The sequence below is a fragment of the Nipponia nippon genome, unplaced genomic scaffold, assembly GCF_047370975.1.
Source record: "Nipponia nippon isolate SJK-2023a ecotype South Korea unplaced genomic scaffold, ASM4737097v1 scaffold_3, whole genome shotgun sequence".
Classification (NCBI taxonomy): domain Eukaryota; kingdom Metazoa; phylum Chordata; class Aves; order Pelecaniformes; family Threskiornithidae; genus Nipponia; species Nipponia nippon.
In genome coordinates, this window is record NW_028262347.1 from 56439373 (window position 1) to 56460256 (window position 20884).

The 20884-nt window shown below is 41.1% G+C and overlaps 1 protein-coding gene across 5 annotated transcripts in view; it reads right to left on the reverse strand.

Annotated features, from left to right (window-relative positions):
- EP300 (EP300 lysine acetyltransferase) overlaps window positions 1-20884 on the reverse strand; it is a 66108-nt gene that overhangs the window by 18625 nt on the left and 26599 nt on the right. For 4 of the 5 annotated variants that reach the window (XM_087766092.1, XM_087766090.1, XM_087766091.1 and 1 more), the window contains 17 exons: window positions 18938-19199; window positions 18061-18174; window positions 16875-17111; window positions 14188-14281; window positions 13344-13478; window positions 12936-13053; window positions 12192-12423; window positions 10064-10141; window positions 9182-9291; window positions 8534-8689; window positions 7013-7453; window positions 6297-6485; window positions 5437-5593; window positions 4740-4858; window positions 3248-3487; window positions 2585-2673; window positions 50-130 (listed from right to left, as the gene is read on the reverse strand). In XM_087766092.1, the coding sequence (XP_087622218.1) occupies window positions 50-130; window positions 2585-2673; window positions 3248-3487; window positions 4740-4858; window positions 5437-5593; window positions 6297-6485; window positions 7013-7453; window positions 8534-8689; window positions 9182-9291; window positions 10064-10141; window positions 12192-12423; window positions 12936-13053; window positions 13344-13478; window positions 14188-14281; window positions 16875-17111; window positions 18061-18174; window positions 18938-19199 (2852 nt within the window). The remainder of the gene's footprint in view (window positions 1-49; window positions 131-2584; window positions 2674-3247; window positions 3488-4739; window positions 4859-5436; window positions 5594-6296; window positions 6486-7012; window positions 7454-8533; window positions 8690-9181; window positions 9292-10063; window positions 10142-12191; window positions 12424-12935; window positions 13054-13343; window positions 13479-14187; window positions 14282-16874; window positions 17112-18060; window positions 18175-18937; window positions 19200-20884) is intronic. The other variant, XM_087766093.1, reaches the window with a different exon arrangement.

Genomic DNA, 20884 nt, shown 5'->3' on the forward strand with positions numbered 1-20884 from the left:
CATGATACAGCTTATGAATGCACAGCCCAAGCAAACACAAGTAACTCACGTTTGAGGTTGTGATGGGTCATCTCCCAGAGAAACGCTCTCCCCTTGGATTTCGTTGAAGCACTTCTCACAGAAGTGATACCTGTCAGCAAGAAGGCCATATTTGGGTGAACTGCTCCGTCCACACAACATAGCCCAAGCCAAGCAACGGAGCCACCAATCACAGCAGGCCAAGGAAGGGACAGGAGCAGAGAGCAGGTCATCAACGGCGACAAGGATATTCAATGATGCAGATTTATGGGCCCCACATTGTGTTTGGTTGGTTTGGTTTTTTTGGTTTGGTTTGGTTTTTTTTTTTTGCGCAATCAAAGCCAAGTGCAGACAATGACAAGCATGAAGGAGAAATAAAAAAATAACACACACACGAACAAAGAAATGGGGGGGTTGCAGGACAAAAACAAAAACATAGAAGCAGGACAAGACAACACAGAGCAGAAAGCCAAGGCAAAGCACAGATTAGCATTAAATCTCTCAAATGGCTTCACAAGCAGCAAATGATTAAAGCAAATTAAAACAAGAGTATTCCAGTTTAGCATACCCATACCCTCTTCATTTTAATAATCCATGCCACGTACAGCAAAGAATTAAAATGAGAAAGGGGAAAGAGCAGAAGGAAGGAAGAACTGCTACTCTGACTTGTACATCAGCACAGCAGTTCTGGAGGATCTGCAGGAGACCAATGGAAGAAGGATAGTCTTCCATCTTAAATGTAGAAATGCTGAAAGGCCACAGGAATTCTCTCCCAGTTGAAAGGGAAAGCAAAACATCAGAAGCTTAAAGAACAATAAAATCTGTCCTCAAAATCTTACAGACATTAATTATAGAACTGTCAAACCTAATGTTAACTAAATACCTGACATTAACTATACACATAACGCTCTACGTTGATATGATTCTTCCCTAGCCCTGTTTGAGTGTGGAACAGTCCAGGTATCAGTATGGCAAGCATTACAGAGAAAGATTTCACTTACACTTGAATAAAATAGTGATTAATTCAAGATTCTACCCAAGCCCTCAAAAATGTTCTAAAACTGTGGCCTCTCCATTACTAAGGCATGTTAACTGACTGCACAAGACACCCAAAAATAAAAAGAAATAAAAGAAAAAGCAAACAAGTTTATTATAAAGCCACACAAACCAACACTATAGCAGCTGTTAAGCTAAAAAAACAGGTCTCTTAACCATCTCTCCCACTTTTCATCTGGGAGAACTTCTGAAATTGTACATTTCAGTCTACAGATACATGTGCTTGTGTGTATATAACGTAATTTACAAGTCACATGTATGCATGTGCTATAGTGCAAACATTCCCTTCTAATGTTTGAAAACATGTAAAGCATGTCAGATTTTTGAATAATAGTCTTTTGGTCCATCTAGTGCTTGCCCACAGATAAACATAAGCAGAAGATATTAACTTATGATACAAAAAGCTCTACACTATGTAAGTCTAAACTACAATAGTTATTATGGGATACTACAAGCTTATTTTCTACTTCTTCCCTCCTAAAAACCTCCATTCACTGCTATAAACCTTTATGAAGCCTAAGAAGGTTAAGATGTAACTCCTGTAGCTCTTTAGTTGCTTTCACCTGACCAGGTGTTTAAGAAAACTACAATTCTTGCAAAATCTTCTTGGCTTTCAGGTAAAAGCCTTTGTGTTTTTGTTTTGTTTTTTTGTTTTGTTTTGTTTAAGGTGTTGTTGGAAAGAATGGAGAGCAGGAACTAAATTGATGGAGGTGACATAGTTTGGAAGTAACCAGCCCTCTGCTCTAACGGGTGCATTCTGGTGACAGGCCAGGGAATACGGGAGTGTTATAGCACATATTTCCCTGCTTCTTCCTGCCTCGCTTCCCCAATTGGCAAAGAGACATCTAGCGAGAAACCTTCTTTCAAAAGTCAAATAGGTTTAAATCCTTTAATAAACCCCAAGTCAAAAAAATTCAAGAGAACTGTAGAAGTGACAGCACTTCACAGAGCTGCTGACAGCTACTGCAAGACAACTCCCTTAAGGAAATTTGGGGAGAAAAAGCAAGCATCATTCTACTGAAGATCTGAATACACACATCTTCCAATGAAGATCTGCACCACAAAAATAACTTTGCTCTTCAGTGTTAACATCATGAGAAAAACAAAGACTTGCCAAGTATAATATGTATTACGAGCATTAATATACTTGCTGCATAGTTTACTCAGTGTTCTGCATGAAAAATACTGCTGCATGGTAGGAAGCAAAAGACAACAGACTTGTATATGTGATTTGTAGGTAACTGAAGATTTAATTAACTGCAGGATAAAAATTTAGTAAAATGTCACATTTCTGCAAACAAAAGAGGAAGAGCAAAGACTGCAGTGAACTTCTGCAGAAAGAAATCATTAAACACACAAGGTAAACTATTCAAGGGCACTTCCAGCAAATTTTTATCTTAAAACACAAAGGTGTACACATATAAAGAGGGTGTATATGTAAATACATGCATGCCTTTTAAGAGACTGATTGCAGCATGCACAAAACAAGCACCAAGTGAGTTTTCCTTACCTGTTCTGGTAACTGTAGTAAGTGGCATCTCGAGGGATTGTGCATAGCTGTTTGCCATAGCAACACAAAGTCTGTGGTGAGAACTCCAACTGCAAAGAGGAAGGGGTCATCTTAGTACTCATACCTGTTTTCACTTGCTCTCCATGGGAAGCAAGTGTGACCCAGACAACGATCATTTCCACTTTTTTCTGTGCACAGATCTCACAGTACAGCAAGTGTATGAAGTGATAGTCATAACAAACGTTCAGTGGTCTGTTAGTCTCAAGTTAGCTCTTCTCCAAAGATGGAAAGCGTATCAAAACAAGACAATGGAAATACACAGTCTCAATATACAGTGAAATAGAGAGCACTTCTTCTGCAGTAACAAAACCACATCTGTTTAATTTGCAATAGCAAACGGGCTCACCCTAATCAAAATAACCCTTCAGTTACTGACTTTCCCACCCCCCCCCCAAGGGCTTATATACAAATAGATAATTTAAGCACTAGATAGAATTAAAAGATCCATAAAAACCTCAAAATCAGATTACTCATGATTGCCAAATCCTGGTAAATTTTCAAGATTTTTGGCACACTGTAACTGCTTAGAACTGCAACTGCTGTATTTTTCTGCCCTTCAATACCAGAAAGCAAGCAGCAGACTAAAAATATTTATTTTCTTACCTTTCTTCCACAGCAATAACCAAGGCTCTGCATAACTGGGTCAATTTCTTGCTCAAACACCTCTGCCAGTTTGGAACAGTACTTATATACCCGGGATGTTTTGCGGTTATACAGCCAGGCATTATTGAACATGAGCCAGATGTCATCGACATATTGCCACGGTTCCTGATACTGTCCTGTGTCTAGCTTCCTCTTGATAGTAGAAAGGTCCATGGGGTTCTTCACTATGTCAAAATAATCCTGCAAGAATACACAGTGTATCAAAACACTGCTACAGAACTACATTGTGACGTGACAGCATGTGTATTCTCAGCATATAAATTCTTCTGCAGTACATCAAGAAAAACATGTTCCTCCCTGACTTGATTGTCAAACTGCTTGTGACAGACAACGAAATCTCTAAGCAATACTGTATCACTCCCTAGTGCTTCCTTTTCATTATTCCTTTATTTCTCAGGCTCTATTGCTCTTCCACTCGTGATGAAATCAAGCCACTCTAATTTTAGTCAGCAAAACAAGTATTACAAAAAAGTAGGAAATGGCAATGTTTTTGCAGCCACTGTGATCTGAGGATATACACAAGAGCATTAATAGAAAGCGACTGTTTTTAGTAGACCAGACAACCTATTAAACAAAAAGAAATAACTTTATTAGACGATAAAATATATCATGTTTCCTCTAAAGAATGCCTTTTTCCAATCCCCCCCCAGCAGTTATAGAACCACTTCTCCTACAAAAGTCCTCAGAATATGACAGCCAATTGAGAGCTTGTTAAAGAATATTAGCAACATTTATGCCTGCTTATCATACAGCAGGCCTTGAATTTTTGCAGTATCTATCCTAAAAAATCCCCACACCAAACAAGACACCTTCCAGGCAAAAAATGTTGCCCAAAGCACTGAAGTAGGACTTCTATGTATACATATTTGTGCATAAATAGTAAACTTGTGTGGTTAATCCAGAGAGTTTAACATATGTATCCTTGAAGGACAGTAATGTCTTCTGAAGACAATTCTAAAACAAGCAGAAAAATCAACCTAAACAAAAACTAGAAGTTGAATAGTCTCCTCCTTGCTTTTAACAGATTAATAATCATTGATGGATTTTTTTTTTTTTTTAAAGTGATCTTCATATTCCCACATATTCCACCAAGTTTTACATATGATAAGAAACACCTATGGAATTCAGCAATAGAAGCATCACAACATGAAGCAACATCCATAAAAAGCCCACAGAGCACTGGGGATCTGTTGGTAATCACTTCAATGTATAGTATACCTACTTGTTTACCAAAAGGAAAACCGAACCAAACTTACTTTTGAAAAAACAAACTTTCCTAAGTCAGACACTGTATGTTCCACTGCCTAAACTAAACCCTTTAAAATGCATGAATATAAAAACGTTAACAAGACAGACTTAAGCTGTTCTCAAACAGGTATCCCATAATATAGTAGTTTTGAACTAAAGTCAGGGAAGTATCCAAGACACTCACAGGAATTCCTAGTAGCTGGGGATCCACAGGCTGTCGAAATGGAAGAGACTCTGGATCCTGACGGTAAAGTGCCTCCAGTGTTGGCATAAGCGCCTGCCGCAACTCTTCTGGTTTGAAAACTTTTGAAAAACAATCAACATTAGAAAGATAGCAGAAAGGAAGAAACCTGCTGGAAAATGTGAGGTCTGCGGAACAAGACTACAGACAACGGGTTTAAGCTACTTAGCATGGTTTGTTTATCCTCTGCAATACCGAGCTCTGAGGAAGATATTAAAATGATCACCTGGACACAAGGAGATGGCCAAAATATTAAAGCGAATCTTGTTTTTATCATAGAAAGACACCGCTAAATTTAACAGAGCTGGCTTACATTCCAAATATGTGTCTTCTCTGAGGTCCCAAGAAAAAAACTTGTCTAAAAATCTGTAACTGAGGAGTATTTCAAATCTCTATTTTATCGACAATTTTACTAAGGCTTAGTGTCTAATACTAAAGCCTTAAAGAACTTGCCCAAAGCCAATTACAAGCACATGTGTTATTAGACATTTTTGTCCAACAGCCACAAAGAACAATCCATATAAGCCTACTAAGTACCAATGAAGAAAGCCCAGGTTCCCTACACCACCCCACCCCCCCCCCCCCAAGATTTCTCTAGGGAGATGCAGTGAATTTCAGTCAAAACAGTATTCCTGCTCACTTTTTTTCTTAGACTGCCCAGCTGCCGGAGAAGACTGAGTAGCTGGAGTAGTAGGTCTTTCTTCCCCCTCTGGTATTTCAGTCTTCACTTCAGATTTCTTCTCTTCTTGCTCCATTGGTTCTGGTTTACATTCCTCCATGACTGGTTCTACTTTAACCTGGAAAGAAGTTTGGAGCCTGTCACTTAAGTCTCCTGTGAAGTCACCCATCCACATTTCTGTCCTTTAAACCTACCTGCCAGCCTGCCCACCACTCTTACTAGCATTAAGGGTATCTACTTTGTAGTGAAAACTTGCCTAAAACTTGAGCAGATGTGCTAGAACACATCTTTAAACATTGCAGGAGTAGCAATGACAAGTTGCTAACCAGTTCTCAGCTGCAAGTAGACACACAGGTACTCATCCAGCTCTTCGGGCCGCTCCAACGGTCTCTCCTACACTGGGGTTGCCAGGGCAACGCTGCTGGTGGCCACACTCCTAGCTGTCCTCTGTGACAAGCTGTCAGAGCCCAGTGAAGCAGACTATCATGTACATATCCACTATTCTAACATTTGACAGCTGCCAATAACATCTGAAGGACTGACCTGAGTGCCCTCTTACATTGGTATTTACCAAAAAGCCTCACAGCTGCAATCACATTATCATGGTCCTTCCTGTGGCCACTGGCTTCTACCACCATTTCACCACAAAACAGAGACTGTTCTTTAGGAAGAAGTAGAGGAAGACAGCAATCAAAGTAGCAGCAGCAGGTAGCGCCTACAGCTCTCATTGAGCTCTTGAAGCAATGGCTTGCATGGAGACAGAAAGCATCTAGCAGCACTAGATAAAAACATTCTACCCAACAACTGGCTGACAATCTCACCTCAGGTTTCTCCTCCATTTGCAGTTCTGTTTGTTCTGGTTCCCCTTCTTCTGTTTTAATATCCATTTTCACTTCCTGCAAGGGTGGCTGCTGCTGCTCTGGAACAGTCTGCTGAGAGTTCACCTCTGTGCTGCTGGTAGATGGGGGGTTGGATACCTGCCCGTCAATGCTTACAGCTGGCTGTGAAAGCTGAGGGAACAAAACACACATTACAAACAGGCTTCTAATGAACAAATTTTCCTTCTCTAATCTACCTTTTACCTATACTACATTTCCACAACATTTAAATGCACTCTAGTCCTACTTGCTTCACCTGATGAACATACTGCTACACAACTACAACTGCAGAAAAACATGCAACAAACATATACACTTGAAGGCCTAGTATATAGATAATTACACACTGTTTCCCTGCTGTACACCACCACTATACCTATGTAGACATAACTAAATATCTCATCCATGTTTCACAGTGAATTTCAAAACATGCACTAGAATTCTAAAAAATACTCCCTCTCTGGAAACACCAGGATGATCTATAGACTTGTCTTGATGCAAAAAAGGTTACTTCCCAAATGCAATAAAAACTATTTTGATATTAAACATGCCAGGAGCTACCTCCGTTATCAGACTCTCACAAAAATAAAGACCAACTGAAAATTAAACTTTACACTTAAAACATTTGCAGGGAAAGCACAATTAAAGTATTTCCTTACAGGTGTTGTGGGATGCTGAGGCTGCAACGGTGCTGTTGGTGTGGGAACAGATGCAGTCGTGCTCTGCTGTGATAAGGGTTGCTGTTGCTGCTCTGCAGAAGGGGTAACTGGAACTGGAGGCTGGACTTGTGGAGGCAGCTGTGCCTGCGGAGGCGTTGGAGTCTGCCTCTGAGGGGGGTGCATAGTTTGCGACTGTGGTCCAGGTGGCATTGCCTGAGGAGTAGGTGTGGGGGCAGTAGCGGCAGCTGCTGCTGCCTGCTGTTGCTGTGATCCCAAGCCTGGGGGTGTGTGGTGAGGTGTTGGGGTTCGACTAGGTACTGGAGAAGGAGAATTTCGGTGCATGGGAGGCTGTGGAAGAGGTGGGCAGTGAATATGGCTCCCTTGAGAACCTGGAGCCATTGCAGGAGAGTTCACAGGACAGGAAGCGCTGGTCATTTGTGCCTGTGGGAAAACAAGTACACATTTGCAATGACTTGAAATAAAAAAGGAGAGGAATTATTGTCAAATGGATGCTTTCCCACAGTTACTGGCACACTTTAAAAATGCGACAAGTTATCGTTTTTTTTTTTTTTTTTTAAAAACTATTTCAAAAGGAGAAACAGTCTATTCAATTTATTTTGCTCCACATGAACATAAAGCTGTTTTAAAGTTTATTCAGCTCTAAAAGAGACGTTTCAATAGAATAACTCATACTTGTTGATATGTTTAAAGAATGGCACACCTACACTCCCAGTTTGCAAAACATTTCTTTCTAAAACTGCAGATTTGTACATCCTGAATATGGGACAATGCACCACAGTGAAAAATTGCATCCAAATACACTTAGTGTGCCCATGCCCCCACCCCCAAGACTAGAAACTGAATTTATCATCAGAAATCAGTACAGCTGTAACTGCACCATTACAAGATTAAAAAAAAAAAAAAGTATTGGTCAAGGAAAAAAGCTGTCACTCCACAATAATCTTGCCTGCAAACTAGGAAGAAGCATCAACGAGAAGCAAACTGACGTTCCCTACTTCTTCCTGGCCTGAAAGGTTCTTGCTGAAAAGGGAGAGGGAAAGGACAGAAAGGAAACTGCTAGACTGTAAGTTCAGATCTTTAGTAGTGATAACCCTCCTATCCCCCAAAGCCAGTAACACACATTGGTCCTGGATAGACATGCCTTTTTATGACTTAGTCTTCCACAATCTCTTAATTTCTCAGGCTCTGCTGCCTCACTGTTAAGCAAGAAATTCTTAACTACTGCATACTGAGTAACAATTTCTTCTTTGCTCCATAAAACCAATCTTAAAAAAATTCCTCTGTCACACTTAAACTTAAGCCTGAGAATAAGCCAACAATGTTTCACCCTTGCCATTCCCAGTGCTGTATCAGGAAAATGCAGAATCTCAATAAATGCAGTTGACTATAATTCCAAAAGCATCTTGAGAAAACAAGTTCTCCTCCATTACTACTAACTGAACAATGAAACCAGTATATGACAGAGCCCACTGACACCACTTCCAGAAATCAGAAACTTACTTGAGAAACTGGTGTCTGATTGCCAGGCTGAGTCATAGGCATGCTCGCTGTGTTCATTCCCGGGGAAGAAGCAGGGAACTGGGTCTGTTGTAGAAACTGATTCTGACCAGAAGGCTGGCCAACTCCTGGCTGCTGCATACGCGAAGGAAATCCCATCTGTTGGAAAAGAAAGGCACTCATTTCGCACAATGTGCGTACACTTCATAACATTTTACAAAAAACATTTATCTTGTTGCAGAAATTGATGCTTGCTGCTTATCTGTAGGATACAATATGGAAAGCCTGCTTATAGCTCCTCTCAAAAGACAGAAATTATGATGATTTCCCTTGTAAGCTAAGGAAAAGGATATTGATTTCAGATTGGGACTGACTTAAGATTTATCTTTGTTCCTTGTTTTAAGGATGCAACAGCACAAAAGGCCACTTAAACTTATTTTTTTAGGCAATTTTTACCACCGAGATCTAAAGGCTTACCATAGACCAGACAAATTCTTCAGTGGACATGCAAAAGGAAGAACCAAAGGGTCAAGAGAACGATGAAATAATGCTTGATTTTTTAAAAAATTATTTATTTATTTATTTTAAGGAAACCACAGCCAACAGAAGCAAACCTGTGAGCTCAACACCCTGGACGAAACGCACACTGACCTGGTTCATGGCCCCTGCCTGGCTTAGCTGTCCAGGGTGCTGAAGAGGAGGGGTTTGCCGGGGTCCCATCGGTGACAGCTGCATGTTCATCTGGCCAAACTGATTCATTCCTGTGCGTTTGTGCCAAAAAAACACTTATAAACAAAGGCTTGAATTCTCCTTTGGGCACCATTCAACATTTGGAGAAGAAATGCTGTCAGTTTCTTCCTAATTTCATTTTCTAGCAACCAGTTTTCAAGCATGCAGTACTAAGAAGGAAATATTTCCTTCTATCAACCAGTTTCATGGAACAATTTTAAATATAAAGTGTCCAAGCTACCATACTCCTTCAGAATACAGAGTATTTCCCGCCCCCCCGAAAGACTTCTTTCCACTAACTTATCAAAGCTCTGAAGTTTAAGAACTACTGAAGTACATGATAAACAACGAGAAGCGTCACATCTACTACTGAAGATCAACTTTCTACCAAAAGTTGCATTATTTTAATTACATATTAGAAATTCACATATTAAATCCCAAACTGCATCTTCACTTCCTTAAGTACTTAGTATGTTGGCTGGCTAGGCCCCCCATGTTTGACTGACCCCATCATCCTATGTTCACACGATCAGAAGTTCCAAAAGCATCCAGTTCTTTATTTAACAAAGCAAGCAGCTAACGTGTAGCTCTTAAATTCACAAGATCATGAAATGCTGTTAGAGATATATTTTTTAATAGATATATTACATATTAGTTATGTGAGTATTATACAATATAGATAGCTATTTTCTTAATCAAATGGGGAAACAACAGGTGAAACAAGGGTTATGACACTTCAGCAAGAGCAGCCCCATTCCAAGATCCCTTCAACATCACAGTAGCAAATTTTCTTCAAATACTTACCTGGCTGTGCCTGCATGCGATTCATCATCTGGTTTGGCACATTGGCACGTATCAGGGTTGGGTCAGGAAGAGGACCATCTGGAAAGAAGATATCGGAATAAGATTATGGCATTTAGAAGACCACCAGGTTTTATCCACCAAACATTTTGGCGAGAATTATATACTAAAACCCACGTGTAAAAGTTTAAAAAAAAAAAAAGCATGGGCACAGTCGAGCAACTCTAAACACTCTTGAAGAGTCCTCAAAGTGTGAAGCAAAACCAGAAACTCCATTCAAAATATGAGCATGCCCCACTGACAGAAATATCCTCTGACTCAGAGTCAGCTTTCAGAAATGGAAGACAAATTTGAAGTATGTTATTGAGGTACAATGACAAACTGAGCAGCTCATGACCATTCCAGACCACAAGAACTTCTGCAGACCATTCTACACTGTTACAGCACCTCTAGATTTAAAAGACTATGAAAACTATATGGTTCAACAGAGTATTTCTTAAAGCTCTGAAGTTTAAGAACTACTGGAGTACGTGATAAATAACCAGAAGTGTCACATATACTGCTGAAGATCAACTTTCTACAGAAGTTACAGCAAATAGAGTCACAGCATTAACCTTTAAGAATCAATCTTGGATCCTGGTAATGCATCTCAGTAAATCCTGTTCTGACTTCAAGCATAAAAAGACCCAGAACTGGATTTACCAAGATACATTCAAATTTAATCAGGAGAAAAAGAACTGAGATTAAGATTCTTGTAGCATATGCTTGAAGCTACTGGATCTTTCTGCAGTGTTAGGAAAAAAAAAAAAAGAAGGAATTTTTTGTCTCCTCAGCTGATGAATTATAATTTTGACCCTAGCTTCTTAGGCCACTTATTACAGTGTCATTGACAGCTATACATCTGTTCCTGTGAGGTGTCTTAAGAACTCAATTCTTAACCGTAAAGTATCTAAGAACATGCAGGACTGAATGAATGAAGGAGAAAATGCTTTTCTTCTGAGAAGGAAGCTCTTGGGAGAAAGATGGGGTGGTGTGGTATGTACTCTAGAAAGTATGTTTGCAGAACTCTTGCACTTAGTTTTAAGAAAGACTATTTCAATCTCCAGAGCTGTCAGTTCAGAATGACAGACAAAAAAAATAAATGTTAAAGCAGATTTTGGCTCAAATAGTTAAAAAATATTAGTTCTCTTTTACAGTTCAATCAGAGTAAAGGATGCAATTCTATTTAGAAATGTACAGTTTAAAATCCCGTATTTCAATTATGTACAGGACTTAACTGGAAATACAAGATTATAATGTCAGGAAATGCCTTTCCCCACTTTCTAACTAAAAATATCATCTACAATAGTGTTACCTGCTTTTGTCTGTTACCCAAATAAAAATATACCAGATACCTGACAGCCTACAGCACCTCGTCCCTTCCTAATGTTGTAAAGAGACATTACACTCTTTAGCAGCATGATAGTTGTAATCATTAATTCCTCTCCAAAGTCAATGTTATTCTAATATACAAATGCATGGTTAGCAGGGAATCTAATAGTAATAATAACCTGTTTGGCATTAGGAAGGTCAATTCAAGTAACAGAACTACTGTGAAATAGAAGACATCTGCATGGGGAAAAGAGTGAAATCTGGTTTTCATTGCATGCTGGAAAGGCCATGTGTCTAAAAAAACCAAACATGGCATAGAACAAGCACTATCTAAACTTTCAAAGGCATAAATACCTAAGCACTCCAATCATCATACTCTCTGTTTAGCAACAATAGTAAGTGATGATTATTTTGAACACCACACAAGTAAATATTATGAAAATATATTTCTCTTATAGTAACCAAAGTTATCTTTAAATCAATTAATTCTAGAAGTGAATCTAATGAGACCAAAGTTCTACAACATTAAGAATGCAACTTGACCTCGATTCCACCCACCTTCAAAGTAAGTGTAAAGGTTTACAATACTGCAATTTGTTCAGAAGACTAAATGCTTCTAGATAATCTATTGTCATTAATTAACACATAAGCAAGGCAAAGATTTTGCAAGTACTTCTGAACAAAGCGAAGAAAGGTCTGTTTAACTTTGATCAAGCCAGGTACCAGTAAAACAAGAAGACCAAAATGGTCACCAGCCTACCAAATGACAATACAGGATTCCCCTGCACCAGGCAGTCAGTAACCCAACTGTTCTTACTTGCAGACATCCCTGGCTGGGGCTGTCCCATGTTGGGCCCTTGATTCATGGGAGCCTGTGGCATGCCCGGAGCGTTTGGGATCATGTTTTGCTTCTGCAGCCTGGTTCTTCGTTTCTCCTCCAACTCCTTCTGAATCTTATAGATCTTCTCTGCTAGCAAGTGATAGTACTCTGCCTGTTGGGGAGGAATACAAATCAGGAAAGGAGATGACATATGTTAATTAAAGGCAACAGGTCCCAGTGATCCAAGCTTGGAAAACAGCCTTCTACACACACATTTCAGCTTGGGTGGGGGTGGCTCTCCCCTTGCAGACAAGGTTGCTGGGCAGACAAGAGGGCAAAAAGGGGCACTGCTCAGGGCGTTGCTGGCAAGCATTAGGCCAACACTGGACATTTCTCCCAAAGAAGTGCTGGATGCGAGAAGAGAATCACAGTGAAGAGCTTCACGCTGCCTTCAGGGAACCCCAACAAGTCTCAGGCACAGCACACCCCAACAGGCACCGCCCTGACTCCCGGCACACCCAGGCAGAAGCCTGCAGCTGGCTGCTTCCTACACCCCATCCAGCAGCCCCTGAACACACGCTTCCTCAGCCTGGGACTCTCATCTGTGCTTTCACTCCTCTTCCCAACCACTCTAGGATCAAGGCAGAGACACACATGACTGGACGACAGAGGATGGCATCTCACCCTGCTGTTTGCTGATTCATACATATCCCCTTCCACTTTCCGAGCATATGCCACCAGATTCTCCATACGCCGATCCTTCAGTGCTGCAGGGTCAGGAGTAGGAAATATGGCTTGGACTCTAGGGGAAAACAAACAAAAAAGCGTGCAAGTGATTAGGATGCCTCCAGACTGGGACATCAGCATCAACCCCAGTGATTCGCACACAAAGCAGCAAGGAAATCTTCCGACAGACTGAGGCACTGCTACTGCTACCAGGGGACACTGCCCCCATGTACATGGCTTGAGTTGGAAGTGTCCCACACCGCATACAACAGCCCCAAACCAGCAGATGCAGCTACATTACACACATGCACACCTCAAAGGCAGCAACTCACCCAACAGGAGATTGTTTTGATATTAGCTACTCACAATTTATGAACAAGGTGGTTTCGGAGATCCTGAGTAATGTCTTCATGCCACTGCTTTCGAATTCCGGTATTAGATGGTTGAGCTGTTGGCATGGCTCCCAAACTGGCAACGTTGGTGCTTTCACTCATCATGGGGCTTCAAAAACAGAGCGAGAATTGAGGGCAAAAGTCTAGCCCAAGCTTAGTCATATTACAGTCATAGCCTCTTTTAGAATAACGTTAGGACAAAGTGCTAGTTCAGCCATTCCCTAATCAATGGACAAACTCTGCAGAAATAGCTGCACAGACACCAAAACAATGCTGTGAAAGAGTACATGCTGTCCTACCCAAGGATTTGGAAAACTCTAACAAAAGCTACAAAATCCAAAGGGAGAGATAGCCATCAATGGAATTTACCTCACTGTTTATGCAAGAAGTGCCATGAGATTATTAAACACAAGGATTGCTTTTACATCTCAGTGAATAACTTGCCCCTTACTCCCACTGCAGCTGAATGGCAGGTTTGTGGTATGCCACCCTGATCAATAAATGCACTGGAGCTTCAGATCTGCCCAGATAATAAAGAAGATAATGCCTGTAACCTCTGTGGCCTAAAAAAAGTCAGTTTACAAGTAGTGACAAAGTTAAAATGGACATCAAGACCTCTAGAAAGGATAAGAACAAAGACATCACAACTATGAGGCTTCTTTTCCAACTGTTCTTTAGCAGCAAGCATCACTTAGTCCCTCCCAGCATAAGCATGTAACATCCTTACGTGCACCCCCTTCCACCTCATTTGTTATGGGCAATCATCAGCATCTGCAGCTGAACAAAATCACTGGGGTGCAAAGAGTAATTCAACTTACTTTTGAGAATTCATGGTTGAATGTAACATTGAGTCAGGCAACAGATTAGGGGTTTGAACCCCTACTCCTCCATTCACTCCCATTGGATTTGCACCTAGAAAACAGAAGAATAAGTATTCTTAAACGAACAGCCCATTTACTGTGCAAAATCAGTAATTGCTCAGCAATAGCAAGGGTCTAGACTTTCAAGTACTTTGACTTTTGTGAAGGGAGTTTAATTAACCGTTGCTCTCTACCTTCTACATTTTACAAACTTAGAAAAAGTCTGAGGCATGACACTGGTGACCTCCAAGTGAAGCATCACACACATTCCTCTTCTGCACACCTCCCTGAACTTCACAACAAACAAGCAATTTCAATTTGCTGCAAACATCATGTACCAGAGTCCTTTTCTGTGACTCCCTAACTAAAGATTCAGCATTACCAACCACTTCTGGTTTTTTGTTTAGAAGCTGTTTGGGTTTTTTTATCATTCGGGGCTTAGGATATATATTCACAAAGGCTTCAAAAAACTTAAAACATCAGCTACCTCCTACATCTGACAAGGTCCCCTCTCACCCACTCTATATTTAAGGATCCTTCAACTAACTCCAACGTTTGTACTAAGAAGGAAAATATGACAACCCTTTGCAGGAAAAACCTCTAGTAATTTGTTACGTACCAAAATCTGCTTTTCTGAATCACAGCAGATCTCAATCACCATAAAAAATTGCCTATTTTCTTAACACACTACAGTTAAGACTCAAATAGTGAAGAAAATGCAGCATACTTCTGTCTGGAACTTCTGAATAGATCACTTTGTGAAGCTATGAGAGCAGCATGAAAGCCATTACCAAGCTTCCCATGCTTTTAGGACATCTGAATCCTACGGAATCTGTGTTTCAAGCAAAATTAGACACTGCATGCAAGAGAAATCCACTGAAATTAAGTGTATCAAGTCTAATACATAACTCTACTACCACAACCAAGCGTTTTAACAGACTTTTCATAAAGCTCCCTCCAGCCTCCCTTCCCTTAGTCACTTTTTTTTCTCCTTCCCAGATTCACTTTGCCATCTGCGGGCAAGCTGATGTAGAAGACAACTGTCAACCTTTGCCTTAACTCTCCCTTTTCAACTGCCAAAACCAACCGTTTGTTTGATCTACTTAGGACCGCATCTCTTCACATCACTGTCCTCACCAAATCCTGCTGTTTCTCCTAAACTAGCCCTGTTGTCATGTAGGCCATGACCTGATGATTCCTATCTCACTTCTTGTAATTCCCTCCCTAGCCACTCGCTCCTAATAATAAAGCAACATGTCAAAAGTCTACACTTTCCATGCTTGTCCTTTCTACGTTAAGCTTCAATTCTTCACTCTCCAAGAGCTTTTCAACCCCATCTCATTGGATTTTCTTATCAGCGCTACAAGAAGAGCCCAATAAGAATGCACAGGCCAAACTCTGTGCCTATAAATAAATAACAAAACACCACAACAATTTTTGCTTCAGAAAAATTCATTACACGTTCCTTTCAATCTTTCAAGGCCCTCATTATAACACTTTGGGGCTTCTAGAAATTCATCTATTTGTAAAACACTAATGCACAGTAGAAAACCCTATTATTTTAATATAATTGTTTTAAGACTAAGCTCTCAGGATCTTCCTCCCCTGCCTTTTTAAAAAAAATGCTTACACACTGGAAGGCAAAGTTTTAGCAGTACACAAGTCACATGCAACCTATGAGGACCAGTCACCTCATTAACAAGTTTACCCAACAGCCTTTTCCTGAGTAACTCAGGAGTAGCATGTCCTTTGGTGCAGAAACAGTACATCAAACCGCAACCTGCAACCTACTGCTACTTTCCTCTGCAATCTCTCAGGTGCTTCCACCATAGCATTCCTGCGCATTCATTCCGTACACAAGCTTGTCATGGGGCGTATAGGCAGGGTCACTGCAATCCCATACAAGCTTGTGATAAATCCCTACCAGCTCATCGTTCCTTTTTTCTATTAAGAACACACCTCTACTTAAGCAACTCAAGCAAAGAGCTGGGGGTGAGAAAGATTCCTGTGATATAATCTCAAACTATCAAAATTAGATTTGATGGTTAAAGGTTACTTCATTTGACACCAGTGACAGCCAGGTTAGAATTAATTGCACTTCAAATTAAAATTCTTATGTAGTCTTTTGTGATTTTGCAATAAGCCACCCAGACCATGTACAGTTACACAAGTCCACATGACAGGACTCAGAGAGAAAGCCTGTTATTTACTACTTTTCATTTTTAAAACAAACATTACATATGTGAGAAGCAACTGTAAAATGCTGCAGTCTGAATGACAAGGAAGTACACTTGAATACAGGCATTCCAATTCATGCATTTCCAATGAAAAACTCCTAAAAAGCACGAAACTTGCATTACAATACAATATTAAATAAAATGCTTTGGAAAATTGGTTCTCAAAAAAAAAATAAAATCATTTTTCCAAAGAAAAGACTTCCCAGAGAACTTGTTTTCCAAGAGAAGGCATCTGGGCCCTCTGATGGTCCTGTTCCACTGAGTAGCTTGCCATCTCAAGTCTAAAATATTGCAAAGCCATGTCTTTTGCAAATTAACTAGCAGTATTAAGCTAGTAGGTTACGAAAATTTGCATTAGATATAGCATGGGAAAGTAGTTTGTATTTTAACACTAACAGATAAACTTACTCATAGGATTCATAGGGCGCAGACCCTGGGGTGACTGTCCTTGCTGCTGATTCTTCACTTGAGCCTGGGGCTGCGTCTGCATCTGGTTCCCTTGATAGGTCAGTCCGAGGGCTGCATAGGCTCTCTCGATGGAGCTAGGGTCTATCTGACTGGTAGTGTTTATGCTGGGTGTTGTCTGCTGCCCCACGCCCACAGAGCCAGTGTTTGCAAGTCCTACTGCAGCTCCGCCCAGCAGCGCTGGAAGAGACATACCAAGTTAATAAGGACAGCAGGAGGTAGCCAAAGAGGTCCATGAAAACAAGCAAAGAACATAAAGAGTGCACTGGCTGTTCAGAACTAAAACATCTCCTTCTAGGAGCATGCAGAGAAGAGGCCAGGTCTGGAAAACCTGTCATGAAACAGGGAGACAAGTTTTGACCCAACCAGCCATTCCAACAACATGCTGTTTTCCCTTAGAGTAAGATTTCCTCTCAGCAGCTCGAAGTATTTAGGACATCTGTTTGCTTCAAACTGAAAACAGAGGCACACTGTATCACAGAGGCTAAAGACAGAAGGGTATATACAGCTCTTCAGCAGCCATTGTAATGCCTTTTTAAATTTTATTTTCTTAAAACAAGTAATATCTCAGCTCACATTAGTCATGAGAAGAGCCCAAAGTAACATTAAGAAAAAAAGGCGGGGGGGGGGGGGGCGGGACACACAGGACGACACACAGACAACAACATACAGGTAACACGATCACAAAAAAATTTGCCAATTATTTTGGCAGGGAGACAAAGGGGACACAAAGAGAAGGGGAAAGAGACATCTGATGCAAACAAAGGGTGAAGACAGAACCAAATATCAAAGCTGAAATGACACAACCCTCTGTGGGTGTGCACATCTATCCAGAACCTTGCCAGCTGGAAGAGGTGGTAGTGAAAAGCCAATCATTTGGTTGAGAGAGAGCTATGACTTGTTCACCCTTACCACTCTCCTGCTAGGAAAATCCAATAAAGTTAGAAAGCTTCCATAAACACCAGCTATCAGAGACAAAAATACTCTGCGACTCTAAAGCAAGAGGAAAATCATATTACATGTTCCCAGGTTCAAGAGCGTCACCACTATCACCTGGGTGCAAGAAAGTTCAACTCCCAACATGCATTTTATGGTTTATCCAATACACAGAATTCCCCAATAGACTTACATTGTTGATTTCTTTTGTCCCCAGCATTTTTGAGAGGCAAACATACAGGACAGTCATGTCTCGTACAATTCTTCCAGTGCGAGATGATTTGTCGGGAAGACGCACAATGTGCCACTGAGAAAATGAATGAAAAACTTTTACAAACTACTGCCAGGATCTCCACATGGTCAACACAAACTGGGTAGGGAGCAACTACTTCTCTCAGGGCACAAATCGATATCAACACAAGTCAGTAAAGTATTACTTGAAATTGTTCAGCACTAACTAGCCCTGAAAATAGAGCTAGATTTCTTCAAGTACTATAGGTTCAACTAAAGCTTACTTGAAAGCTCTGTTATGCACCCGAGCCTACGTCTCCCTGGCTCGAAGGATAACACCATATACATCAGGCAGACCGTAGCGAGCAATTGAGATGCCAGCAAGTGGCACAACCCAGACAAGCCTAGGGTACCAAAAAAGTAGCATACATTTTCCTTGGCTACTAGGATAGACTAAGACGTCACCAGTGCCAGTAGCAGCTTAACTCCTGGCTAGCTATTGCTCAAGATTTGTCTCTTCTGTTTAAGGGAGACAGGTAGACTCCTACCGGCAGATTCCTGCTTTGTGTCTACACTTACCAGAAGGCAGCATCCAAAAGATCTTACAGCGAGTTACGAAGTTAAGCAAAAGATCTTCACTCATCTCTTCGTGCTATCTTTGCTCCTTCTAACTCGCCTAAACTGTAAAGGCTCAGAAGTTTACGATTTCCATTCTTAAGGGGACAGATAGGTTAAAAAAAGTTCCATTTCCCAAGCCACCCACTAGTTCTCCATCTCTTTGTAGGAACCCTTCTCGTCCTGCAAATGTTGACTGCAACTATATAACCACTCCTCCTTACCCTGGCAAGATTTGCCAGCCTGGCAATGTGTCATGTGGTTCAGGACATTCTTCATGGTTCGGCAATGAGGGAGGTTACACTGTCGCACCTCCCCGTTGGCCTGTTCTCGCCGCTGACACTTGTGAGCGTGTAAGAGCAGAACCAGTTGCTGCTGAATAAGTTTGCGTTTTTCTGGATCCGCTGTCGGTGCTCCAGATCCCATTCCTTGAGAAGCTGCTGGCCCCATCCCAGCTTGTTGAACTTGGGGAGCCTGCTGCTGGCCCTGGAGAAGTTGGAAAGGAAATTCCCAGAAATAAATCTATTTTTGAGAATAAACCATTTAGCAAGTAAACATCAACAACAAAAATCAAAGAACAGAAACAGCTACTACATTCTGTGATTAAGGCAGTAGCCCACCTACCTGTAGTTCTTTCTGGGTGACCATATTAAATATACCCCTTACCAACAGTCCTGGCAATAATTCTCCTGCCAGCCACAATTTCTTCACCATATCACCCTCTCCTAGCCCCAGCTCTTGCCTTATCAAAGGCCAGCAGAACTTTGCACATGCTCACAGGTTAATTTGCAGTGCTAGACGAATAGCACTTAGAACTCAAATCTCCTCCTCATTTTGGAGGCAAGAAAGTTGCATCCACAGTTCTTGCATTAACAGAAGAAAGCACCTTTTAGAGTGAAAAGAGTTTTCCCTCTATTGCAGTATGGGGTGCCTCAATTTGACAATTCCTAGAAAAGGAGAATGAAGGGGAAGTTCTGGGAACCTTTTTCCTATCACAAAACTTGCACATAGGCATTCAAAACAAGCATCTCCTAGTATCTGCTAAGATGAAGCACAACTTCAGGATAATACATGCCACAGAACTAACATCAAGTTTGGCAACATCTAGTACTTCTTCTGTACTTCTGTTTATTTCTTCAGACTTCATCGTATTTCTTCCAGGTGGCATTTGAGGAGTACTCAGCAAAGAAGAGAGGCTCAGAGACTCTATCGCTTCAGTTCAACAGCCTTCAGTTTCTAACAGACTCCTCACAGAGGGTTTTAGAGGACGTTTCTGGACATCTCCAGATTTTTAGAGCTCAGCTACCTGCACTCCTAAACCCCAGTTCTCCCGTAGCTCTTCAATACTAGTATTAACCTTTCATTTTACAAGGAGACTTCACCAATTACTCAGTCCCCTCAGGGTCTGTGTATGTTCCAATATGACTGTAACTGCCTTGTTTGCAGCCTGTCATTCTAAGTGACAACTGAGAGTGCAGCAACTTCTCCTTCCTAGGTTCAGCTCCATAGCAGTTCAACTTCAAAAGAGTTATATACTCTGCACTGAACAGAAGCGTGACAGGTGGGGTTCTGAACAGCAAGTTTTAGCTGTTTATTGGTTCATACAACAGCTTCCAATGTTTCAGCTCAGCTTAAAACCCATTAAATAGAACTCCCAGGATTGAGCTCTTTTTAATTCAAAGGTACAAAAGTTACCTGGAAATGTTTTTTCAGCAACAGTTACTAAGATCAAGAGAGTGACCCTCCTGAGGGGTGGGGGGCTAGAATTTGAAGCAGGGTGAAACACAAGCTATATTCAGAAATGTGAACTTGTTTCCCAAAGTAAAAATACACATGGGGGGAAAAAAGGCAGAACATGTTGCATGTCATACCCCTAACCAATTTAAGCTTCTGAAGTAACAAGGCAAACACATTCAGCCGCCAGTGGTAAGCTCAAGCTAGGGAACCTAATGTTAAGGCCTGTCATTTATAAGCTTGGGCCATCCACTTTTTGGCTATGCACTTTTCCCACCACTCTTACTTCCCCTTTCCGTAAGTCCTGCTGCAATAACTGGGGCGGGGGTGGGGTGGGGGGTGGGGGGCGGGCAGGGGGAGGTAACAGAGCTACTATAGCAAAAACTGCCAGAGAACCTCCAGCATCAGGACTCTTGTGTGTATTCATGTAATTCAGA